Source organism: Oncorhynchus tshawytscha, linkage group LG24 (assembly GCF_018296145.1).
Source record: "Oncorhynchus tshawytscha isolate Ot180627B linkage group LG24, Otsh_v2.0, whole genome shotgun sequence".
Classification (NCBI taxonomy): domain Eukaryota; kingdom Metazoa; phylum Chordata; class Actinopteri; order Salmoniformes; family Salmonidae; genus Oncorhynchus; species Oncorhynchus tshawytscha.
The window spans coordinates 22,476,040-22,503,703 of NC_056452.1; the positions used below are offsets into that span (position 1 = coordinate 22,476,040).

The following is a 27,664-nucleotide window of genomic DNA, read 5'->3' on the forward strand; positions in this document are numbered from 1 at the left end:
TGTAAGGTGGGGTTTTCGTTAGGTAAATGTGGCACAGGACAACGTAACCGGCAAGATTTACATTTACTGGACATTTGAGAAATTTACCCATGGTGCTCAAAATCACATTTAGATTGTAATTCATTTGAACAGAATAGAAATTAGCCTGTAAAGTTCTAATAAAATAAAGTAGAACAATGTTCTTATACCAACATGTCAGGTTTTTATTGAAAAGCAAAATATAACATTTGTATAATATAATTTGCTGTACACTTTAATCAATATCAACTGATTGGCTCAAACACATTGAGGAAAGAAATTCCACAAATTAACAAGTTACACCTGTTAATTGAAATGCATTCCAGGTGACTACCTCATGAAGCTGGTTGAGAGAATGCCAAGCGTGAATAAGTGAAAATCTTAGTCAACCAACAGCCTATCGACCAAACAATGAACCAGTTGACTAATTGGGGTCAGCCCTAGTAGAATCTGAAGGTTGGTGTGGCCTCAATAACAATACATTTATCTCTGAAAAGCGAATAAAGTCTAGTTTCTTGTGTGAACCCTGCTTCCTAGAGTGTTTGGTGTGATTGTGATGTTACTGACCTTCTCCTCCAGGAGGTCAGTCTTGTTGAGGAAGAGGATGATGGAGACGGCGAGGAAGACTCGGTTGTTGACTATCGTTTCAAAGATGTTCAATGACTCTCTCAGACGATTGGTCTGTCGGTCCTCCATCAAGACCTTGAAAAATAAATACATTAGGGAGTGTGTGAGTGAGAGAAACAAAGGGAGTGTGTGGTGAGTAGGGCTGGGCGATATGGCAAATAAATTATCACGAGATATATATTTTTTCATCCGATAACGATAATTATCACGATATTAATCAAATTATGTTTAAAAAGGTGCATATCTGCTTCAAACTCAAGAATGCCTTAACAAACCGTGGTTAGAGCGTTGGACTAGTAACCGAAAGGTTGCTAGAACGAAGCCCCGAGCTGACAAGGTAAAAATCTGTCGTTCTACCCTGAATAAGGCAGTTAACCCACTGCTCTCCGATAGCCTGTCATTGTAAATAAGAAGTTGTTCTTAACTGACATGCCTAGTTAAATAAAGGTAAAAAAAAAAAATATATATATATATTTTTTTTGATAAGCATCATGAAACCTTCCTTTTCGACTGTGGTAATTAATGTCCTTAGCAATGCAATGCATAATAGCATTTGTGATGTCTTTGTCTTTTCGGTGTTTGCTTGTAGGGCATAAACGCTGTCAGTGTTGACTGCTTCGGGCAAACATCCCTAGATTGGCTGGTGTTTGAGGGGCGTTTATCAACACCGTGCAGCAAACTCAAACTTCCTGCATGTTCCAAAGAGGGATTTCGCTTCAGATGTTGTAAAAGGTTTGTCGTATTACCAGACTTCGTAGCCACCTGTCTACGGCACAATTTACACCGAACATTGTTCTGCTCTTTGTCGGACTTCAAAAAGCCAAACCACTTCCAAATTACTGAAACAGTTGAACCCTTTTTATCAATAATTTCTTTGTTGGAAGCTGCTCCTTCTCCATGGCTATCACTACCACTGTTTTCACCTACATCACTACCACTGTTTTCACCTACATCACTACCACTGTTTTCACCTACATCACTGCCACTGTTTTCACCTACATCACTACCACTGTTTTCACCTACATCACTACCACTGTTTTCACCTACATCACTACCACTGTTTTCACCTACATCACTACCACTGTTTTCACCTACATCACTACCACTGTTTTCACCTACATCGCTCATTTTTCATGTTTAATAGTGGCTACTCCATCACCCGAGGTGCTAAGTGGTGTTTAGTGGGCGTATACCTCTGCACGTTCATATTGTCACTTCTCTGCACGTTCCTGCTGCGTCAGAGGTGAAATGAATGGCTGTACCTAATTATTCTATATCGTCATTATAGAATAAATATCGTTGAGGGAGGTAATTACCTCGATAATTATTGATATTGATTTAATCGCCCAGCCCTAGTGGTGAGTGTGTGTCCACTGTGTGTGTACCTGGTCATACTCTGAAGAAGACACTAGGAACAGTATGGAGGTGACAGAGTCAAAACACTCAAACCACCGTCGTCTCTCTGAGCGCTGTCCTCCCACGTCCACCATCTTGAAGGGAACGCTCTTGATCTCAAAGTCGTACTCATGGATGCCTTTAGTGGGCTTGCGGGCTAGCAGGATGTCCTGCTGGGAAGGGATGTAGCTCTGGAGGAGAGGGAAAGAATGATAAGTGGAGGACAGGAGAGGGGGATGTAGCTCTGGAGGAGAGAGAAAGAATGATAAGTGGAGGACAGGAGAGGGGGATGTAGCTCTGGAGGAGAGGGAAAGAATGATAAGTGGAGGACAGGAGAGGGGGATGTAGAGTGAAAGAGGGATAAAGAGGAAACCCACCTGCTCCCCCAGCATCTCCACATTGTCCAAGAAATACTTCACAGACTCACCCTAAGAGACAGAGAAGAGACATTTGTTTTAGCTTCCTGGATAATCATACTAATCTATCAGCCTAAAACTGCTGCACGTGAGTGTGTGAGTGGGTGTGTGTGTGTGTAGAGCATTTATGGGTCTTCCTGTGAGTGTGTGAAGTGAGCATGTGTGCCTGTGTGTGTGTGTGTGTGTGTGTGTGTGTACACAGTGGCAAGGAAAAGTATGTGAACCCTTTAGAATTACCTGGACTTCTGCATAAATTGGTTATCAAATTTCATCTGATCTTCATCTAAGTCACAACAATAGACAAACACAGTGTGCTTAAACTAATAACACACAAATTGTATTTTTCTTGTCTATATTAAATGCATAATTTAGGTTGGAAAAAATATGTGAACTCTTTGGCTAATGACTTTTCCAAATGCTAATTGGAGTCAGGAGTCAGCTAACCTGGAGTACAATCAATGAGACATGATTGGAGATGTTGGTTAGAGCTGCCTTGCCCTATAAAAGAAAAAGCTCACAAAATTTGAGTTTGCTATTCACAAGAAGCATTGCCTGATGTGAACCACGCCTCAAACAAAAAGAGATCTCAGAAGATTAAGAATGGTTGACTAGCAGAAAGCTGGAAAGGGTTTCAAAAGTATCCTCTGTCCACGGTAAGACAAATAGTCTATAAATGGAGAAAGTTCAGCACTGTTGCTACTCTCCCTAGGAGTGGCTGTCCTGCAAAGATGACTGCAAGATAACAGCGCAGAATGCTCAATGAGGTTAAGAAGAATCCTAGAGTGTTAGCTAAAGACTTACAGAATTCTCTGGAACATGCTAACATCTCTGTTGACGAGTCTGCGATACGTAAAACACTAAACAAGAATGGTGTTCATGGGAGGACAACATGGAAGAAACCACTGCTGTCCAAAAAAACAACAACATTGCAGCACATCTGAAGTTTGCAAAAGTGCACCTGGATGTTCTACAGCGCTGCTGGCAAAATATTCTGTGAACAGATGAAACTACAGTTGAGTTGTTTGGAAGGAACACACAACACTATGTGTGGAGAAAGGGAATTTGAACTAGGATTAAATGTCAGGAATTGTGAAAAACTGAGTTTAAATGTATTCGGCTAAGGTGTATGTAAACTTCCGACTTCCAACTGTAGGTGTTCATTTTTGTTCAGGTGAGGGAAAGGGCAGTGTGGAGTGCAATAGTGATTGCATCATCTGTGGATCTGTTGGGGCGGTATGCAAATTGGAGTGGGGTCTAGGGTTTCTGCGATAATGGTGTTGATGTGAACCATGACCAGCATTTCATGGCTACAGACGTGAGTGCTACGAGTCGGTAGTCATTTAGGAAGGTTACAGGGACGACAGTGGTCTGCTTGAAACATGTTGGTATTACAGACTCAGACAGGAGGAGGTTGAAAATGTCAGTGAAGACACTTGCCAGTTGGTCAGCGCATGCTCGGTGTACACATCCTGGTAATCCGTCTGGCCCAGCGGCCTTGTGAATGTTGACCTGTTTAATGGTCTTACTCACATCGGCTGCGGATAGCGTGATCACAGTAGTCCGGAACAGATGATGCTCTCATGCATGTTTCAGTGTTACTTGCTTCAAAGCGAGCATAGAAGTTATTTAGCTCGTCTGGTAGTCTCGTGTCACTGTGCAGCTCTCGGCTGTGCTTCCCTTTGTAGTCTGTAATAGTTTGCAAGCCCTGCCACATCCGACGAGCTTCAGAGCTGGTGTAGTAGGATTCGATCTTAGTCCTGTATTGATGCTTTGCCTGTTTGATGGTTCATCGGAGGGCATAGCGGGATTTCTTATAAGCTCCTGGGGGTTAGAGTCCTGCTCCTTGAAAGTGGCAGCTCTACCATTTAGCTCAGTGCGAAAGTTGCCTGTAATCCATGGCTTCTGGTTGGGGTATGTATGTTCAGACCTGTTGTTGAGCACCTGCTTCATCTGACCACGTTTTTATAGACCGAATCACTGTTAATTCCTGCTTTAATTTTTCTTGTAAGCAGGAATCAGGATAGAGTTATGGTCAGATTTGCCAAATGGAGGGCAAGGGAGAGCTTTGTACGCATCTCTCGTTGTGTGTAGTAAAGGTGGTCTAGAGTTTTTTTCTCCATCTGGTTGCACATTTAACATGCTGGTAGAAATGAGGTAAAAACAGATTTAAGTTTCCCTGCATTAAAGTCCCCGGCCACTAGGTGCGCCGCCTCTGGATGAACGTTTTCCTGTTTGCTTATGGCAGAATACAGCTCATTGAGTGAGGTTTTAATGCCAGCCTCTGCCTGTAGTGGTATGTAGACAGCTGTGAAAAATACAGATAAGATGTAGACCACACTATCTACCTAGAGTTTATCTTGAGATACTCTACCTCAGGCAGCAAAACCTTGAGACTTCCTTAGATATCGTGCACCAGCTATTGTTTACAAATATGCACAGACCCCTGCCCCATGTCTTACCAGAGTCTGCTGTTCTGTCCTGCCGATAGAGTGTATAACCTGCCAGTTGTGTTCTTAATGTTGTCGTTCAGCCACGACTCAGTGAACCATAAGATATTACAGTTTTTAATGTTCGTAGGATATACGTGCTTTCACGTTTTGATCCTCACAAGGCATTCTTGATCTCTTTCCGTGAAACGTATGCTTCCTTTTCCAGCAAATCGCAGGGTTCTGGGCCTGGTCGGGTGTCCTCAGTATATTCCCTGCGTCCGACTCATTGAAGAACTCCTCATCCAATTTGAGGTGAGTAATCCCAGATCTGCTATCCAGAAGCTTTTTTCGGTCATAAGAGACAGTAGCAGCAACATTATGTACAAAGTAAGTTATATATATATATATATAAATTGCATGGTTGGTTAAGAGCCAATAAGACGGCAGCCCTACCCTCCGGCGTCATCTTCCAAACTTCTGTGCCAGTATTTAATGTTGAATGCAGGCGGGGCAGCAGATGCTGGGTGGACTGAGTGTGTTCTGTCTGTAAGCAGATCAACATTCCAGCCCAGATCACACTCAATCTCACCAACAAACAGTTAGTGATGGGGGTAAAAATCGATATAGTAGACTGAGCATTGCGATATTAATTAGGCCTATTATTAAGGTGTCCAATCAAAAAATAATGTGTTAATTGTGTAGATACTCCTCTAACATCACCAAATGGTCCACACCTTATGTTTATATATCATAATCATTTAGAAACTTATTGGAGTTTTTACACTTGTAGGATGACAAAGATTAGGGTGACTAAATCAATGGAGGCCAGAGAAGAAAGGTGGTCAAGAATCAGAAAAATACTGTGAGCTCCAAAAGTATTGTGACAGGAAGAAATGTTGTTTTGGCTCTGTACTCACATTAGATTTGAAATGATACAATGACTATGAGGTTAAAGTGCAGACTGTCAGCTTTCATTTGAGGGTATTTTTCATCCATAAATCGGTGAACTGTTTAGAAATTACAGCCCTTTTTGTACACAGTCCCCCCCCCCATTTTAGGGGACCGAAAGTATTGGGAAAAATTCAAATGTGTATTAAAGCGGTCTGAATTTAAGTATTTGGTCTCAAGTTCATAGCATACAATGATTACAACAAACCTGTTGGATGCATTTGTTGCGTTTCTCATTATGTTGTGCCCAATAGAAATGAAATGGTAAATCATTTATTGTCACTTTTATTGTAACTAACAGTAGAATGTTTCTAAACACTTCCACATTAATGTGGATGCTACCATGATTATAGATAGCCTAATGCTGAATTTATTGTGAATAATGATGAGTGAGAAAGATAAGACATAAATATCATACCTCCCCCCAAAAATTCTACCTTCCCTTGTTATTATAATGGGGAAAGGTTAGCATGTCTTGGGGGTACAATATCACTCATTACTCAACATTTATTCAGGACTATGCACAATGATGGTAGCATCAACAATGTAGAAGTGTTTAGAAACATTCTATTGTTATTTAGAAAAAGTGATTCAAAATGACAATACATTACTTACTATTCATTTCTATTGGGCACAGAATAATTGAATCAGCACCCAAGTATTGTGATAATATTGTATTGAGGTCCCTGGCAATTCCCAGCCCTAGTGTATTTGGAAAGCCCAGATGTCAAGACAAGAGAGCTGGGGTCTGCACAGGAAACAGACTGATGTGCGTTCTTTAGCATGCGACACACACACAGACACACACACACACACACACACACACACACACACACACACACACACACACACATACACACACACACAGAAAGAGATTGAGAGACAAGAGAGGAAGCAGTAGGAAGTCTAGTCTTGACTCGGTTTCACTTTTACTTCAGATCAGCTCTGCCAGTCAATCTGTGCGCGCGCTCGCTCGTCAGGGTTTCCGTTAGGAAAATGTTGATCCGGACAAAGTGATCTGAAGATTTTAATTTACCAGCCATTTGAGAAATTTACCAGACTCCTATGCATTGGGTGCATAACCCATTAGGGCCACGATGCTCAGAATGACACTACATTCCTGGTTGAGTCTGGCAAACCCCATTTATAAACATCAATATCCTGCCAGCCAGATTGAGTCTACATTTGCCTGGCATTTTAGCTATCAATGTGATGTTTGGGGGTGCCTAATCAGTCAGTTCTGTACCTGCCTGGCTGAGTGGAAGTGTGTGTGTGTGTGTGTGGGGGGGGGGAGTGGGCAACCAGAGCACAAAACACATGAGGAAATAAAACTCTAGTCTGCCTGGAAATTCATTCGCAAGGATACATTTTTCTAATATTTTTCATATAAGATCATTTTCAGTTCTCCTCATTTAAATTAAAGTACTTTTTAGTTACCAACTTGAGAAAATTTCTGATTTAAGGCATTCCAGTACTTGAGTGTCGGAGTGCAAAATTCAATTACTTTAAACACCTCAAGGCACCTTGTGTGAACCCTGCATATAGGTAACCAGTAGTAAATGTTCCGCTAATCCCAGTCATTTAGCTACATTAATGTCTCTTAACTTCTCTAGGGTAGGCAGCATTTGGAATTTTGGATGAAAAGCATACCCACATTAAACTGCCTTCTACTCAGGCCCAGAAAATAGGATATGCATATAATTGGTAGATTTGGATAGAAAACACTCTAAAGTGTCCAAAACTGTTAAAATAGTGTCTGAGTATAACAGAACTGATTTGGCAGGCGAAAACCTGAGAAAAATCCATTCAGGAAGTAAGATATTTTTTGTGTAGATTTCTATTCAATGACTTAGGACTCAAATTGCAGTTCCTATGCCTTACACTAGATGTCAACAGTCTTTAGAAATTGTTTCAGGCTTGTATTCTGAAAAATTAGAGAGTAAGAGCAGTCTGAATGAGTGGATCCTGCCGTGTCAGAACTTTTTCATGCACGCGACCGAGAGAGTGCCTTTCTTATTTACCTTTTATATTGACGACGTTATTGTCCGGTTGAAATATTATTGATTATTTAGGCTAAAAACAACCTGAGGATTGAATATAAACATCGTTTGACATGTTTCTTTACGGATACAATTTGGATTTGTCTGCCTGTTGTGACTGCGTTTGAGCCTGTGGATTACTGAAGAAAACGCGAACAACTGAGGTTTTTGGATAAAAAGAGAGACTATCGAACAAAAGGAACATTTATTGAATAAATGAATGTCTTCTGAGTGCAACCATATGAAGATCATCAAAGATAAGTGATTCATTTTCTCTCTATTTCTGACTTGTGTAACTCTTCTACTTGGCTGGTTACTGTTTGTAATGATTTGTCTGCTGGGCGATGTTCTCAAATAATCGTAAGGTATGCTTTCACCGTAAAGCATTTTTTAAATCTGACACTGTGGTTGGATTCACAAGAAGTTAATCTTTAAACCTATGTAAAATAGTTGTATCTTTTCTGAATTTTTATAATGAGTATTTCTGTATTTGAATTTGGCGCTCTGCAATCTCACTGGATGTTGGCCTACCCTAGAGAGCAGAGGCTGACCGATTAATCGGAATGGCCGATTAATTAGGAATTGGAAATCGGTAATTTTGGACGCCGATTATTATTTTAATTTTTTTGCACCTTTATTTCATCTTTATTTAACTAGGCAAGTCAGTTAAGAACACATTCTTATTTTCAATGACGGCCTAGGAATGGTGGGTTAACTGCCTTGTTCAGGGGCAGAACGACAGATTTTTACCTTGTCTGTTCGGGGATTCAATCTTGCAATCTTGAAAAATGAATCAGGAGTAGGCAGCACCATAAGTGACTAAACTGAGATGTGGAGTTAATCAGTGCAACTTTTCCATAAATAGACAGGAATTTACTTCTCCATGGTTGCAAGAGCTCGTCTATTTTTTACAAATTTTCTACTGAAATTCATTGTGGAGAGCTCATTTATATATTTTGTGATGTGAATACCAAGTATGTTTACTTCACCATCAGACCATTTTCTAGGTACACTACAGGGTAAAGAAAGTTGTATTTTTTAAAGATCCAATACGTAATCTTGTACACTTACCATAATTAGGTTTTAGTCCAGAGAGTTCAGCAAAGTTCTTCAAAGAGATATTGCAGGGATCTGGTTTGTGGACTTAATAAAGAACTTGAGTCATCGGCATACATGGACACCTTTGTTTTTAAGCCTTGGATTTCTAATCCTTTAATTTTGTTGTTTGATCTGATAATAATAGCTTGCATTTAGATTTCCATTGCGAATAGATATGGTGACAGCGGACACCCTTGTTTACCTCAAAACTCTGAGAAGACGCTGCTATTTACTATTTTACACCTGGGGTTGCTATACATTACTTTTACCCATTTTATAAGACACTCACAGAAATTGCAAAAATAAATCCAGGCATTTATAAATAAAATCCAGTCTTTATCGTAGTCCTTTAAAAAAGCTACTATAAATATCAGGCCTAGCTTCTTAAATGTTTCATGTTCTATTATTTCTAGTAGTTATATATTATCTCCAATGTATTATCCACGTAAAAAAAAACCTGTCTGATCAGGATGAACAATACCTGTTAAAACCGTTTTATTCTGAGTGCTGTGATTTCGCTAGTATTTTTTCTACACAACATTGAAGTGTAAAAGGACTCTTGTTTTAATAGTGAAATCAGACCTTCCTGCTGAGTACCTAACAGACTACCATTTCAATAGGAGTAGTTAAAACAAGTTAATAAATGGAGCTTTGATTGTATAAAAGAAAAGGGCTTTATATACCTCTTCCAGTATGCCATTAAGCCCTGGGGTTTTTCCAGACTGAAAGTATTTAATAGTCTCAAAGTTATTCCTCTGTAATTTGGCCTTTGAACTGATCTTTTTGTACATTTGTTAAATTTTCCTATTTTTTATTATTTGGAAAGAATTCCTTACAGTAATTAAGAAGACAGAAAAGAGAACATCTGCTTAAAATATTTAGCTTCCTCTTAAAATATAATTGGTGACACGATTCAGGAAACTAGGCATATGTCGCAAGTCACGATTTCACAGGAGAGCGTTTGAACATAAAAATATTTTATCAACATGCGTTTTTTTTGGCAGAAATGCCTTCTTGAATATGTTTACTTTCATGTGCCATCTGTAAATATGAATAAAATTGTTAAAATTACAAGCCTTGTTGGTTAAGCCACAGAAAAAAAGTTAACCTTCCCACTAGCCATGATTGGCTGAGATAATGAGTGGGCTGGACATGCCGAGAGAGGAGTTCGGATTGGTTTGCCATAGAATGTCGTCAGTCTGTGTTGGTAATCCTGTCGAACGCGGCTTTTTTTTTTTTACTGTGTAATGGAGCTGCATAAGTGTGGATACCCACTTTCTGGAGGATCAAGTTTTGAAATCAGTGGAATTAAAGTATGATAGCTAAAGAGATGGAGCAAACACCTGTCTCCGGATTACATCTTCAAACTAAGAGAAACCGTGGCATGGCATTCCTGACAGGGAGACGCGTCCATTCATGACGATGTATACAGGTAAGATAGTCTAGCGTTAGCTAGCTAACGTTACATTTTCAGATATTACACGTTTTCTAATTTTGACAGAAAGTGGTTTCATTTCAAGCTAAAGTGTACGGTTAGCCAGCTAGCTAACGTTAGCTGGCTGGCTCCCTAGCTGACATTATTATTAGTTTCCCAGAGCCGTTTGCAGTTATAGTTAAAGCCTAATGTTAGCTAGCTAACATTGAACATGGGTTGTTAGCTCCCAGCACTGTGGCATTGTTGGCACCGTTCATTGTTTAGCTAGCTAATGTTGGCTGGCTGCCTCGTTAGCTAACGTTACGCGTATACAACACCCGTTGAATATGGCCGGTGTCAGTAAACGTCTAAAAAAGCGTAATGAAATTGTTGACAGCAGAGGTGATTAGGCTGTTTTCATGTCATCCAGAGGTAAACAAATCATCGGCCAGAGCGTCAAGTGTGCGCTTCGAGAGCAAAGCGAGATGGGTGGGGCTAAAGCAGGGTGAGGATGTGAACGATGCCGAATGGGTATAGACAAAGAGCTCTTCACTAGATAGCAAAACATTCAAAGGCAATTTTCTCAAAAGTGAGTTTGAAAGTTGATCAACTTACAAAGCAGAATTACTTTCCCATTGTTCCTCAAATGCAGTGTATGACATACCATTTTGTAGCTCTAAGCATCTACTTTCGTATAATGTAAAAAAAAAAAAAAAAAATTGTGCTACGTAAGACTGAATCCAGGTGATGAGTCACATTTGGAGAATCATAGATGACTGTCTTTAGGAAAGAGTTTCTGCAAATTATTTTTGGTAGCATTCCTGTGTTGGAGATTCAGGAAGAATTTGGTGCATATTCCATCCAGTTTGCTTTATTTTTGTAATAGATTACATTCGATCGTTCTTGAATAAGTTCCTCCAGTTCTTTTTCCTCCAACTTATTTTGTCTCTCTGTAGTACCGTTTTTATTGCTATCTACCTGTGCTATTAGTTCATGTATTTCCCTTGTTAGCCTTGTTTCTTCAGGCAGAAACTGCATTTTTTATTGATGAATATTGAGTGACCTCTGAAGGTACATTGAATGTATCCCAAACAATAAGGGGATTTGCTGAACCTATTGTACTGGAAAAATTCAGTTATAAATGATGTCTTAGTTAAGAATAAATTGTCATTAAGTAGACTGATTAACTTCTTTGGGACTGGGGGCAGTATTGAGTAGCTTGGATGAATAAGGTGCCCAGAGTAAACTGCCTGCTACTCAGGCCCAAAAGCTAGAATATGCATATAATTAGTAGATTTGGATAGAAAACACTGAAGTTTCTAAAACTGTTTGAATGATGTCTGAATATAACAGAACTCATATGACAGGCAAGAACCCGTGAAAAAATCCAACCAGGAAGTGGGAAATCTGAGGTTTGTAGTTTATCAAGTCATTGCCTATCAAATACACAGTGTCTATGGGGTCATATTGCACTTCCTAAGGCTTCCACTAGATGTCAACAGTCTTTAGAACCTTGTTTCAGGCTTCTACTGTGAAGGAGGAGAGAATGAGAGCTGTTTGAGCCAGAGGTTTGGCAGGAGTGCCATGAGCTGATCACACGCGTGAGAGGTAGCTGCGTTCCATTGCATTTATAAAGACAAAGGAATTCTCCGGTTGGAACATTATTGAAGATTTGTGATAAAAACATCCTAAAGATTGATTCTATACATCGTTTGACATGTTTCTATGAACTGTAATAGAACTTTTTTGACATTTCGTCTGAACAAGTGATCGCGCATTATGCATTTGGATTACTGGGCTAAACGTGTGAACAAAAAGGAGGTATTGGGACATAAATTATGGACTTTATCGAACAGCATTCCGATCAAGATCATCAAAGGTAAGTGAATATTTATAACGCCATTTCTGACACCTCTCCTTCTTTGGAAAATGGCTGGATGGTTCTCTGTGACTAGCGCTGGCCTAACATTATCGCAAGGTGTGCTTTCGCCGTAAAGTATTTTTGAAATCTGACACAGCAGTTGCATTAAGGAGAAGTTTATCTATATTTCCATGCATAACACTTGTATCTTTTATCAATGTTTATGATGAGTATTTCTGTAATTTGATGTGGCTCTCTGCACTTTCACCGGATGTTTGTTTGAGACAATGCATTTCTGATCATAACACACCAATTTCAAATGAGGTTTTTGGACATAAAGATTAACTTTATCGAACAAAACATATTTATTGTGTAACATGAAGTCCTGTGAGTGTCATCTGATGAAGATCAACAGTTAGTTATTAATTTAATTGCTATTTCTGATTTTTGTGAGCCCTCTCCTTGGCAGTATGTTTTTCTGTGACTAGGTGCTGACCTAACAATCGTTTGGTGTGCTTTCGCCATAAAGCCTATTTGAAATCAGACACCGTGGCTGGATTTTCAAGAAGTTAATCTTTAAAATGGTGTAAAACACTTGTATGTTTGAGGAATTCTAATTAATTATGGGATTTCTGTTGTTTTGAATTTGGCGCCATGTAATTTCACTGGCTGTTGGCGAGGTGGGACGCTACCATCCCACATATGCCAGAGAGGTTAAAACCTCTTGAGACTAGGGGCAGCATTTAGATTTTTGGATAAAAAAACGTACCCAAAATGAAACTGCTTATTTCTCATGCCCAGAATCTAGAATATGCATATAATTGTCAGATTAGGATAGAAAACACAAAAGTTTCCAGAACTGTCAAAGTATTGTCTGTGAGTATGACAGAACTGATATTGCAGGCGAAAACCGGTGGAAAATGAAACCAGGAAGTGGCTTCTATTTTGAAAGCTCCATGTTCCATAGCCTGCCTTCGCTCCATTTAAAGGGATATCAACCAGATTCCTTTTCCTATGGCTTCCTCAAGCTGTGAACAGTCTTTAGACATAGTTTCAGGCTTTTATTTTGAAAAAATGAGTGAGAAAGAACCCATCGCGTCAGTGGATGGCTGGGTGCCAGCAGAGTTTTTCATGCGCAACAGCCATTTTCTTTCTCTCGCCTATGGAAGAAGCTACATTCCGGTTGACATATTATCGATTATATATTGTAAAAACAACCTGAGGATTGATTATAAAAAACATTTGACATTTTTCTACGCACTTTACGGATACTATTTGGAATTTGTGTCTGCGATGTCGTGACCGCTCGAGCCTGTGGATTTCTGAACATACCTCCATTTGTTTGGCGCGTTATTTTGGATATAAAAATAATCTTTATGGAACAAAAGCAACATTTATTGTGTAACTAGGAGTCTCGTGAATGCAAACATCCGAAGATCAAAAGGTAAGCGATTTAATTTATTGCTTTTCTGACTTTCGTGACCAATCTACTTGGCTGCTAGCTGTTTGTAGTATTTTGTCTACTGAGAGAGATGTTCTTACATAAACGCTTGTTATGCTTTCGACGAAAAGCTTTATTGAAATCTGACACGCCAGGTGGATTAACAACAAGCTAAGCCGTGTTTTGCTATATTGCACTTGTGATTTCATGAAAATGCAATATTTTTAGTAATTTAATTTGAATTTGGCAATCTGCAATTCCGCGGAATTTGATGACAATTATCCCGCTAAAGGGATAGGTGCACCAAGAGCATCAACAGGCAGCACTAGTAGCGCAACAATTAAAAATAGACGCCAAAAGTAAAGTTTCTGGCGATCATAGCGATCTCACTCCCCCATTCTGTCTGAACTTGGGCCACTGACCCTTAGCCTGGTTGTTCTGTTCTGCGTTGTGTACTATTCTAATCATTTGAAGTTTGATGGAATAGCCATTTTAACTCTCCTGCAATTTGTCATAGTGCCTGTCATAGTGCCTCTTATGGCAGTAACTTTACAAGCACTAATTATGGTCTATTTAGACCAATTTAGTATCTAGTTAGGGTAAGGGGTGAAATAAGGAGTCAGTTATAATTGTAACAGCTTAGCAGATAAGAAAAGATCCGTCTTTACATGGCTAAAAGAAAAGGAATATAACATATACTGTTTACAGGAAACTCACTCTACATCCTTGGATGAAATTGCGTAGGAAAAGGAATGGGATGGTGAAATAATTTGTCATGGACAAAGGATCCCGAAAGGTGTGATATTAACAAAAATGTTGATCCTAATGTGCAAATAGTCAGGAATGATTCGCTAGGAAAGTGGATCCTTTTGAATATGAAAGGGGATTTTTTTTTTAAACTGATTCGGCTCATTAATCTATAATATTAGCCAAATCAGGATGATCCATACTGCTTCGAAAATATTTATACCAATGTATTGAACTTACAGGCAAACGATCAAATCATCATGGTGTTAAGTACCTCAACGAACCGTAAAGGTAATCACTCTACATACTATCATCACCGTGCTCTTAAGGAAATCACAAATATTATGGACACATTAAAACATTATGGATATTTGGAGACCAAAAAACCCTGACCTACTGAGATGTACATGGAGACTTAATCAAGCTAGTTGTCTTGATTACTTTCTCTCTTTCATCAAAGGTTAAAGTATTGATAGGAGACAGAATGTGATCGGATCATCTAATTGGCCTTCACATAACTCTTACAGAATTTCCACAGACAGGAATATTGGAAATTTAAGTAGGCAGCTACAGTAGCTGAATGATATTAACATTGGGTTTTATTTCATTAAATGTATTTTATTTCATCTGGGTGCTTACGTCACCTACTAACACCCTGGTACTACCCGTAGCTCTGAGAAAACACAGAAAGGTATGTGTTGCAGATTACTCCTTTGTAGAATTCCATAATGTGAAAGAAATAAAACACCAAGGTTAATGCTGTAGATATTGTTATAAGGGAGTGAGAGACTATTGAAACGTAACTTTCAGGGTTTTATTTTTGTTATTGATATAGTTTACAGAGTGCTAAAAAGTATTGCTGTTGCTAGCTAGCTGAGCTGCCGACTGATGCTAGCATTGCATTAATGGGAGATGTAGTTTTAGCCCTCTAAGGTCTGAATGGGATAAAGGCGATTTCACATTGTAGCTTGGTTGTAACACTGAAAGCAACTAGCAATGTATTGGGGATGTGAGACAGGATGTGTGTTTTACCTTTCTTCATGCTCCGGTATAGAACAACTTGTCACATGGTGCATTGGAGACTGATGTGTTCCTGTCCTGTCTTTTCATAATACTATTGCAGATCGACATTAAAGCCAAAACGACAGCCGTGGTGTCGCGCTTTATTTCTTGGTTCTCCTGTGGTACATATAAAGACTGCTACAAAATGTCTGATGTTTTGAATTCAAGAAACTGGTTTTAGCAATATTTATTTTATTCCCTTGCCTGTTTGCCAATGCCACAGATGTTAAACAATTGAGTCAAGATGTATTTGTGTAGTAGATTTGAGTAGGTTGATGTGTGTGATATTGGATGTGATTTAGTGAGTGTACAGTGGCAAGGAAAAGTATGTGAACCCTTTGGAATTACCTGGATTTCTGTATAAATTGGTCATCAAATTTCATCTGATATTCATCTAAGTCACAACAATAGACAAACAGTCTGCTTAAACTAGTAACACACAAATGATTGTATGTCTTGTCTACATCATTTAAACATTCAGTGTAGGTTGGGGAAAGTATGTTAACACCTAGGCTAATGACTTCTCCAAAAGCTAATTGGAGTCAGGAGTCAGCTAACCTGGAGTACAATCAATGAGACATGATTGGAGATGCCCTATATATGCCTTGCCCTATTAAAAAAAAACCTCACAGAATTTGAGTTTGCTATTCACAAGAAGCATTGCCTGATGTGAACCATGCCTCGAACAAAAAGAGATGTCAGAAGACCTAGGATTAAGAATTGCTGACTTGCATAAAGCTGGAAAGTGTTACAAAAGTATCTCGAAAAGCCTTGATGTTCATCAGTCCCTGGTAAGACAAATGGTCTATAAATGGAGAAAGTTCAGCACTGTTGCTACTCTCCCTAGGAGTGGCCGTCCTGCAAAGATGACTGCAAGATAACAGCGCAGAATGCGCAATGAGGTTAAGAAGAATCCTAGAGTGTCAGCTAAAGATTACAGAATTCTCCGGAACATGCTAACATCTCTGTTGACGAGTCTACGATACGTAAAACACTAAACAAGAATGGTGTTAATGGGAAGACACCACAGAAGAAGCCACTGCTGTCCAAAAACAACAACATTGCTGCACATCTGAAGCTTGCAAAAGTGCACCTGGATTTTCTACAGCATCTCTCTCTCTCTCTCTCTCTGTCTGTCTCTCTCTCTAGGGAGCATCATGGTTTGGGGCTGCTTTGCTGCCTCCGGGCCTGGACAGCTTGCTATCAGACAGAAAAATGAATTCCCAAGTTAATCAAGACATCTTGCAGGAGAATGTTAGGCTATCTGTCCACCAAATTCCTCCTGACCTTTGAGCTGGTCTGATCTGCAACTACAGAAAACGTTTGGTTGAGGTTATTGCTGCCAAAGAAGGGTGAACAGTTATTAAATACAAGGGTTCACATACTTTTTCCACCCTGCACTGTGAATGTTTACACGATGTGTTCAATAAAGACATGAAAATGTATAATTGTTTGTGTGTAGGTTAAGCAGACCGTGTTTGTCTATTGTTGTGACCTAGATGAAGATCAGATCACATTTTGACCAATTAATGCAGAAACCAGGTATTTCCAAAGGGTTCACATACTTTTCCTTGCCACTCTATAGGATGTCTGGATAATTAGTAAGACTATAATGTGTGCTGTCTAAATAAATAATAACCCAGACAATTTGCATGGTTGAGTGTGTGTGTGTGTGTGTATCATGAGTATACATGAAGTGAGTATAGCCTTAATATTCTGGATGATAATTGTAATCCATATCTTATCACCATCATAGTTGCATAATAATTCAATTAAACATGTTCATGGGAGAGAAAAAAAACACATCCCAGCATTTCCATAGCAATTGAAATTTCACATGATCATGAAAGAGACAGCTTCACTACATTACAAATGTATTCCTCATAGGCTCCTGCGCCTATCTCCTGTTTCTGTAGCGTGAGGCAGCTTGATGTACAAGCACACCATCTGTACAGGACGGTAGTCTCTCGCAGGGCCTTACCCCCTAATCTCGCTCTTTAAAGCTGAGTGGCCTATGAAGTCTTTAAAAAAGAAATGGCTCCACATTTCCATGATCGAATTTTGCCTATAGCCTACTTTGAAGCAAAGGTAAGACACGCCTCCAGCTTCCATTTGTAAAGTGATGGGACACGCTGATAGACTGTTGCCCGCACTGGAATGGTGAATGGGAGGCGCGCTTCAATTACCAGTTGAGAATAAAATAGTAACTATTTTTTTCCTCCCCATCATGCACCAAAACTATTTAACACGCAATTGCATTTAGAATGGAGTAAAACACATTCATTGCGGAACCAAAGGCAATCAGCTGAGGAGCTGCTGGAAAAATCTCGCTCAAAATAGGCTCTGTATGCTGTGACAGTTGTGTTGGATAAATAAGATACATGATGACTAACGAAAACACACAGGCCAATTTAATTCCACTAAATAATGCAAATGAACCTGTAGCCTGATAAGCATGACAGTCAAATATATTTCCATTGACTGGTATTACCAGCAATGAATAAGCTGGCAATTGAGGGATAATGGAAACCCTGGGGGGCGTGTACATTGGGTGTGTACTAACCAGTTGGAACTCCCTGCGTCTGTCGTAGGCCTGTTGTATTCCGCTGTCGGCCCACAGGACCTGGATGGAGGGCAGGTACTTGAGAAACACGTTCGTCTCCACCTGGCCATTCGCCATCATCACAGACCGTGTGTCGAATGACATCACATTGTCTCCGTGCACCTGGTTGTCAGGGGAACCCCAGGGGATGTGAAGCTTCTCCCGTGCGTCCACCAACACACGCACACCTGAAGAGGACAGATAAAGTTGATAGTTAACAACAACGACCATACACAGAAACTCTCTGACGAGGGTCGATAATATTTTGTTACGTTACAGCCTTTTTCTAAAATGGATAAAAAATATCCCCCCCCCCTCAATCTACACACAATAACAGGTCTTTAGAAATGTTTGCAAATTTATCAAGTATCTCTCTGAACTTCGCTCTGTTCATCTTTCCCCTCGATCCTGACTAGTCTCTCAGTCCCTGCCACTGAAAAACAACCCCACAGCATGATACTGCCACCACCATGCTTCAACGTAGGGAGGGTTCCAGGTTTCTTCCAGACGTGATGCTTAGCATTCAGACCGTGTTCTTGGTCACCTCCCTTACCAAGGCCCTTCTCCCCCGATTGCTCAGTTTGGCCAGGCAGCCAGCTCTAGGAAGAGTCTTGGTGGTTCCAAACCTATTCCATTTAGGAATGATGGAGGCCACTGTGTTCTTGGGGACCTTCAATGCTGCAGACATTTTTTGGTAGCCTTCCCCAGATCTGTGCCTCGACACAGTTTTGTCTCGGAGTTCTCGGACTTCATGGCTAGGTTTTTGCTTGATTTAAAAAAATAAAAAATAAATGGGCAAATATTGCACAATCCAAGTGTGGAAAGCTCTTAGAGACTTACCCAGAAAGACTCACAGCTATATTCACTGCCAAAAGGTGCATTTGCAAAGTATTGACACAGGGGTGTAAATACTTATGTAAATTAGATATTTCTGTATTTAAATTTCAATACATTTGCAAACATTTCCAAAAAACACTTTGTCATTATGGCGTATTGTGTGTAGATCAGTGAGAAAATTCAGGCTGTAACTCAACAAAATGTGGAATAAGTCCTGACCAGCTGTCTGGGACAGTGATGTTGTTTCTACGTGCCAATTCGAAGGCAAATTCTTGATATGTTTATCAAGTTCAGACTCCATGTTATCAGATAAGTTACAGGACTGCTTTGCTAGCACAGACTGGAATAAGTTCTGGGATTCTTCCGATGGCATTGAGGAGTACACCACATCAGTCACTGGCTTCATCAATAAGTGCATCGATGACGTTGTCCTCAAAGTGACTAAGTACATACCCCAACCAGAAGCCATGGATTTACAGGCAACATCCGCAATGAGCTAAAGGGTAGAGCTGCCGCTTTCAAGGAGCAGGGCTCTAACCTGGAAGCTTATAAGAAATCCCGCTGTACCCTCCGACGATCCATCAAACAGGCAAAGCATCAATACAGGACTAAGATCGAATCCTACTACACCAGCTCTGAAGCTAGTCGGATGTGGCAGGGCTTGAAACTATTACAGACTACAAAGGGAAACACAGCTACGAGCTGCCCAGTGACACAAACCTACCAGATGAGCTAAATTACTTCTATGCTCGCTTTGAGGCAAGTAACACTGAACCATGCATGAGAGCACCAGCTGTTCCGGACAACTGTGTGACCACGCTCTCAGAAGTCGATGTGAGTAAGACCTTTAAACAGGTCAACATTCACAAGGCCGCAGGGCCAGACGGATTACCAGGACGTGTATTCCGAGCATGCGCTGACCAACTGGCAAGTGTCTTCACTGACATTTTCAACCTCTCCCTGTCTGAGACTGTAATACCAATGTTTCAAGCAGACCACCATAGTCCCTGTGCCCAAGAACACTAAGGTAACCTGCCTAAATGACTACCGACTCACGTCTGTAGCCATGAAGTGCTTTGAAAGGCTGGTCATGGCTCACATCAACACCATTATCCCAGAAACCCTAGACCCACTCTAATTTGCATACCGCCCCAACAGATCCCCAGATGATGCACTCTATTGCAATCCACACTGCCCTTTCCCACCTGGACAAAAGGAACACCTATGTGAGAATGCTATTCACTGACTACAGCTCAGCGTTCAACACTATAGTGCCCTGAAAGCTCATCACTAAGCTAAGGACCCCGGGACTAAACACCATGCCTCATACAACTGGATCCTGAACTTCCTGATGGGCTGCCCCCAGGTGGTAAGGGTAGGGAACAACACATCTGCCACGCTAATCCTCAACATGGGGCCTCTCAGGGGTGCATGCTCAGTCCCCTCCTTTACTCACTGTTCACTCATGACTGCATGGCCAGGCATAACTCCAACACCATCATCGAGTTTGCTGATGACAACAGTGGTAGAGCTGATCACCAACCACGATGAGACATCCTATAGGGAGGTCAGAGACCTGGCCGTGTGGTGCCAGGACAACAACCTCTCCCTTAACGTGATCAAGACAAATGAGAGGATTGTGGACTACAGGAAAAGGAAGACCAAGCACGCCCCCATTCTCATCGACGTGGCTGTAGTGGAACAGGTTGAAAGCTTCAAGTTCCTTGATGTCCACGTCACCAAACAAACTATTATGGTCCAAACACACTAAGACAGTCGTGAAGAGGACACGACAAAGCCTATTCCCCCTCAGGAGACTGAAAAGATTTGGCATGGGTCCTCATTTCCTCAAAAGGTTCTACAGCTGCATCACCGAGAGCATCCTGACTGGTTGCATCACTGCCTGGTATGACAACTGCTCGGCCTCCAACTGCAAGGCACTACAGAGGGTAGTACGTACGGCCCAGTACTTCACTAGGGCCAAGCTTCCTGCCATCTAGGACCTCTACACCAGGCAGTGTCAGAGGAAGGCCCTAAAAATGGTTAAAGACTCCAGTCAACATAGTCATTGACTGTTCTCTCTGCTACCGCACGGCAAGCGGTACCGGAGCGCCAAGTCTAGATCCAAAAGGCTTAACAGCTTCTACCTCCAAGCCATAAGACCCCTGAACAGCTAATCAAAGGGCTACCCAGACCCCTCTTTTACACTGCTGCCTCTCTGTTTATAATCTATGCATAGTCACTTTGACTCTACCTGCATGTACATATTACCTCAACTAACAGGTGCCCTCGCACATTGACTCTGTACCGGTACCCCCTGTATATAGCCTCGCTTATTTCACTACTGCTGTTTAATTATTTGTTACATTTTTTTCTTTTTTTTTTTCTTAAAACTTCTTAACAACTTGTTATGGACTAGGTCCCTGTGGCGGGATCAAATCAGCGGAAATTTTAGAGCGCCACCTAATAGTTTTCGATAAAACTCAAACTTTCATTAAAACACACATACAAGGTACTGAATTAAAGCTACACTCGTTGTGAATCTAGCCACCAAGTCAGATTTGTAAAATGCTTTTCGGCAAAAGCATGAGAAGCTATTATCTGATAGTATGCACCCCCAGAATACCAGACCGTCAACAAAACAACAGATTTTGCGGTAGCCGGTGCTGCCCAAAATGCAGAAATAAAATATAAAACATTCATTACCTTTGACGAGCTTCTTTCTTGGCACTCCTATATGTCACATAAACAACACAATTGGGTCTTTTTCCCGATTAAATCAGTCATTGTATACCCAAAATGTGATTTGCTGAAGACCGGTCTGATCCAGAAAAATGCCCCTTTACAAGACGCAACGTCACTTTTTAAAATGACAAAAGTTGCCCATAAACTTTTACAAAACACTTCAAACTACTTATCTAAACCAACTTTAGGTATTAATAAACATTAATAATCTATCAAATTGATCACGGGGCGATCTGTATTCGATAGCAGCAAGTCTTGAAATCATACTCCCATGTTTTCACTTTCATAACATCCTGTGGTGTACTCGATGAAAGGAAGTGCTTACACGTCACCAAACCAAGGATAAAGCAGCCCCAAAATGACAGCATTGGCGACATCGTGTGGAAGCTGTAGGTGTTTACAGGGGATCTCCATGTATTTTCCTCAGCCTTAGACAATACATTGACTGGCGGATGAATATTTTATTTTTATTTTTGGTGAACAGTTTTTCGAAGGACTTTGACTCCTAAACACGTTCTGTTATAGCCACAGACACGATTTAACCCGTTTTAGAGACTTCAGAGTGTTTTCTATACACACACACTTATCATATGCATATACTATATTCCTGGCATGAGTAGCAGGACGCTGAAATGTTGCGCGATTTTTAACAAAAAGCTGTGAAAATTCGCAGCCTCCATAACAGGTTTTAAAGCATTGTTGGTTAAGGGCTTGTATAAGCATTTCACTGTAAGGTCTACTACACCTGTTGTTTTCGGCACGTGACAAATAAAATTGGATTGAAAACCTGGTTTTCCTCTGCTACTCTGTCATCGCCTCTATCAAGCTCAGACTCCATGTCATCAGATAAGACCTGGTGTTCCCCTGCTACTCATCACAGCCTCTCTTTATACAGTTCAGACTCCATGTCATCAGATAAGACCTGGTGTTCCTCTGCTACTCATCACAGCCTCTCTTTATACAGCTCAGACTCAATGTCATCAGATAAGACCTGGTGTTCCTCTGCTACTCATCACAGCCTCTCTTTATACAGTTCAGACTCAATGTCATCAGATAAGACCTGGTGTTCCTCTGCTACTCATCACAGCCTCTTTCAAACAGGTACATGTTTGTTTTCTGTACCTCTCCAGTGTCATTCAGTCTATTTGTTCATCCCTTGCTGCTGCTCCAATGGACTTCTTCCCTTCTCTCACTTCCTTGGCTGCTCTTTCAAGAACCTCAAGGGGGATAGACCCCTGCGTGTTTTACACAGGTATACACAGGGCATAATGATACCTACTCTGTAACAATAAAAATGTACATATGCATTAAAATGCAAACATACTATGTATACATAAAAAATAAAAATATTGCACTGACTATGTACACACTGGCCTCTACCCACACACACAGTACATACCTTGCCACCACAACACACACTTTTTTTGCATCAACTCTCCTGCATTGACTATCCACACAGACACACACACCAGGACTCGCACACTTACACCAACACACACACATACTGACGACACACAACATACGCTTCTGCTACTGTCTATTATCTATCCTGTTGCCGAGTCACTTTAACCCTACCTATATGTACATAGCTACCTCAATTACCTTGTAACGCTGCCCATCGACTTGGTACTGTTAATCCCTGTATGTACATAGCTACCTCAATTACCTTGTAACACTGCCCATCGACTTGGTACTGTTAATCCCTGTATGTACATAGCTACCTCAATTACCTTGTAACGCTGCCCATCGACATGGTACTGTTAATCCCTGTATGTACATAGCTACCTCAATTACCTTGTAACGCTGCCCATCGACGTGGTACTGTTAATCCCTGTATGTACATAGCTACCTCAATTACCTTGTAATGCTGCCCATCGACGTGGTACTGTTAATCCCTGTATGTACATAGCTACCTCAATTACCTTGTAACACTGCCCATTGACTTGGTACTGTTAATCCCTGTATGTTATACATGTTATTTTATTATTAGTTATTCACTGTATTTATTCCTTGTGTCACTATTTCTATTTATTTTCTCTCTACATTGTTGTAAAAGGACCTGTAAGTAAGCATTTCACTGCTAGTCTACACCTATTGAAATGCCATTGGCACAATTTACCCCAAGGCAAACATTTTGACCATATCAACCCACACAGCTACAAAGATAGACATTCATGCTAGGTTTGGGATGTCATTGTAGCTTATAGAGACCCCAACTGACAAATAAAACCATCTACTTTGGTTTAGATAAACACAATAAATGAATGTATAGAAATCATAATGCTTTTGACTTTGTGAAAAATAGTTATTTGGACGTACCAACTTTTCCATGTGGTTTCTTCCTTCACAGACTCCTTGAAATGACCTCTTCCTAAATATTTGGTTACATGATTAATTTTGTTTAAAAAAAAAAACAGATTGTTTGGATCCTCATTGGAAGAGCAGCATTCCAAGCCGTTCTGTATTGGCCGCCAGAAACACACTTATTATGCCCGCTAACAGTTCTATCAGAATATCATGTTCATGTTGCTGACCCAATCATCTGATGTATTGATCTTAACTCACCCATTATTATTTCACCTCTTCTCCAGCATTTGTTTGGTACAGCGGCAGTTGGTTTGCTGTCTGCCTACATTTACTCTCTGCTACCATTTCTGTCAAGCCATCTACACATACAGTTTGATGTATACGTTCCATAAATCCAAAGTATGTCATGATGTTGGCCTGGGGGGGGGTAGGTTTATGACAGTCATAAATACCTCTTCCCCACTTTTTCCTCTCTCTACCCTACTGATGTGACATTTGAAAACCCCTTGGTTAACAAAGATTCTGGGAACATCAGAAGGTCGGGGGGAATTAACTATATTGTGGTGATCTGACCAACTTAACATATGCGGTGGAACTTAATGAATATGATGTCAGTTTGGTTGTCATCTGGGCCAATCTCATCAATGACAGGATGACAAACTCTACAGTGGAAAGTCTGCACATTGTAGTTATCGGAGTCACATGGAATTGTTGTTCAATTTAAATGTTTGAATATAAAATTATCGGTGAAGAGATTAAATGTAATTTTAGCTTCCAAATGAGAGATTTGGGTTTTCATATGGTTAGGGCTCTGCTCAATCAGTGGCCTGCCCCTGTGAAGAGACATGGGTTATAAAACTTTTCAAACACACCCTTCTCGCTCCACTATATAAATCCTTGACGAAAATGTAACCTCCTGTTCCAAGTACGTGAGGTCTGCATCCTCTGCGTTAAAAGGACTAACATGTCAACTACAGAACTAAGCCAACCTCAGCGTGAGCTTTGGTTGCGAATGGTATGAACTTTGAACTCTCATTCACTACAGAAGTGATACCTCCTAGCCGTTGAGTTAGCAACAGCAGCTGCAAACGCGGGCTAGGAAAGAACAGACAGAGTATCCCGTCTACCACACAACGACGTTAATACAACGTATCCAATTGACCACCAGAGACATTCTTCAAAGGACAAAGGACTCGGTTTGGCAACACGGCCTTCCATCTACCACCAACCTACCGAAGCGCAGCTCAGAGTAAATATTTATTGCATTTTCCTTTTCCAAATGGACAGTAATTTAGAATGCATAAGATACTGTATTTACGATAGCACAGCTTCTCCCTGTCCCTCAGTCTTCCCGCTCTTTCACTCAAACCCAGACCCTTTTCTTTTGTGTAACAAGCTGTCATATCTGTTCCGCCCGTTCGGGACGGTTTCCTTTATGACGTAATTTGTAATCAAGGTATAATTCATTCTGCATATATGTAATTCTGTGTGATTAGTAAGGTATTTAGTAAATAAATAATTAAACCCAATTTTGTATTGCTGATTCAACTTGTTAGCCAGGGTTCGTGCAGATAACCAAGAATTTACACCTTTCAGATGAGACTGAATTAAGGTGACGATTAATATTGACTGCTATTGATGTAAAATATTACTAGGTCTTTAAGAGTTTATTCGGAAGATGACAGCTCTATAAATATTATTTTGTGGTGCCCCCGACTCTCTAGTTAATTACATTTACATGATTAGCTCAATCAGGTAATATTAATTACGGAGAAAGGATTTTACAGAATAGCATGTCATATCACTTAATCTGGCATAGCCAAAGATACGACACACCACACAGAACACACTGAAACTGCCTCTGCAATGCAATACTGCAAGGCAAATGTAGCATTCCAATGCCTCGATCACACCTACAGCATCGTACCAAAACGGTATGATGCTGTAGGGGTGATCAAGGCGTAAGACACGCAAGGCAGTGTTGCATCACGAATACTGTCGCAGGTAAACGGGTTGACAATGCCTTTTACCTGTGACTGTATTCATGATACAACACTGCCTTGATTGCCTTACTGCTTAAGTATGGTTTCCGAGAAACAAGGGGTGGCTCAACTTACCTCTCGTGCTGATATATTGGCTCGTTGAACCATGTCGCGAGCCGTAGTTTAAAAACTCAGTGGATAGTACCAGTCGGTATTGAACCATATCGCATGCCGTAGCTTAAAAACCAGTTGGTATTAAATACACTGAACAAAAATAAACATGTAACTTGTTGGTCCCATTTTTCATGAGCTGAAATAAAAGATCCTAGAAATGTTCCATACACACAAAAATCTTTTCTCTTAGATTTTGTGCCCACATTTGTTTACATCCCTGTTAGTGAGCATTTCTCCTTAGCCAAGATAATCCATCCACCTTACAGGTGTGGCAAATAAAGAAGCTGATAAAATAGCATGATCATTATACAGGTGCACTTTGGGCTGGGGACAATAAATAACCACTTTAAAATGTGCAGTTGTGTCACAAAACAATGCCACAGATGTCTCATGTTTTGAGGGAGCGTGTAATTGACATGCTGACTGCAGGAACGTCCACCAGAACTGTTGCCAGAGAACTGAATGTTAATTTCTCTACCATAAGCTGCCTCCAACATCGTTTTAGAGAATTTGGCAGTACGTCCAAACGGCCTCAAAACAGTGCGTGGGCCTGGCAGCCAAGTGGGAGGGCCTATGACCTCCAAGGCACATCCATGGCTGTCCCCTGCCCAGTCACGTGAAATCCATTACTTAGAGCCCAATGAAATTTAAATTGACTGATTTAATTATATGAACTGTAACTCACAAAAATATTTGTAAATGTTGCGTTCATATTTTTGTTCAGTATTTGTATTGATTAGGGATCCCCATCAGGTGTTGCCAAGGCAGCAGCTACTCTTTCTGGGTTCCAATAGAATGTTGTGGCACACCTGCCTTTGGGGGAAAATAACTTGACCCTTTTCAAAATGCAATTTTCTTGTTGTCTGCTTGTTAATTAGTTCATTACAAAACTACATAAGGAAAACATGTCTAAAGATTACTTTTCAACATTGCCTTTATCGTAGGGCTTCCCTCATGCCCCTTTTCATGACAGGGCTAACGTTAGTCACGTGAGTGATTGCTATCTAGGTACCGACCGGACATTAAGCTAGCCAAGACCACACAAACAAAACGGACTACACAGAAGAAGTGAGTGGAGTTAAAGTGCATTTGGAAAGTATTCAGACCCCTTCACTTTTTCCACATGTTGTTATGTTACAGCCTTATTCCAAAATGGATTAAATGAATGTTGTTCCTCATCAATCTACACACAATACCCCATAACAAAGTGAAAACAGGTTTTTATTGATTATTATTATTTTTACCTACGTTTTCAGACCCTTTGCTACGAGCCTCAAAATTGAGCTCAGGTGTATCCTGTTTCCTTTGAACATCCTTGAGATGTTTCTACAACTTGATTGGAGTTCACCTGTGGTACATTCAATTGATTGGACATGATTTGAAAAGGCACACACCTGTCTATATAAAGTCCCACAGTTGACAGTGCATGTCAGAGCAAAAACCAAGCCATGAGGTCGAAGGAATTGTCCGTAGAGCTCAGAGACAGGTTGTGTCAAGGCACAGGTCTGAGGAAGAGTGCCAA

The 27,664-nt window shown here is 40.5% G+C and overlaps 1 protein-coding gene across 1 annotated transcript in view; it reads right to left on the minus strand.

Moving 5' to 3' along the window:
* Positions 1-27,664, minus strand: part of LOC112223394 (guanine nucleotide-binding protein subunit alpha-13-like) — a 34,717-nt gene that overhangs the window by 2,903 nt on the left and 4,150 nt on the right. The window contains exons 2-5 of the mRNA XM_024386393.2: positions 18,059-18,285; positions 2,418-2,468; positions 2,031-2,231; positions 586-720 (exon numbers count right to left, since the gene is read on the minus strand). Coding sequence (XP_024242161.2) covers positions 586-720; positions 2,031-2,231; positions 2,418-2,468; positions 18,059-18,285 — 614 coding nt within the window. The remainder of the gene's footprint in view (positions 1-585; positions 721-2,030; positions 2,232-2,417; positions 2,469-18,058; positions 18,286-27,664) is intronic.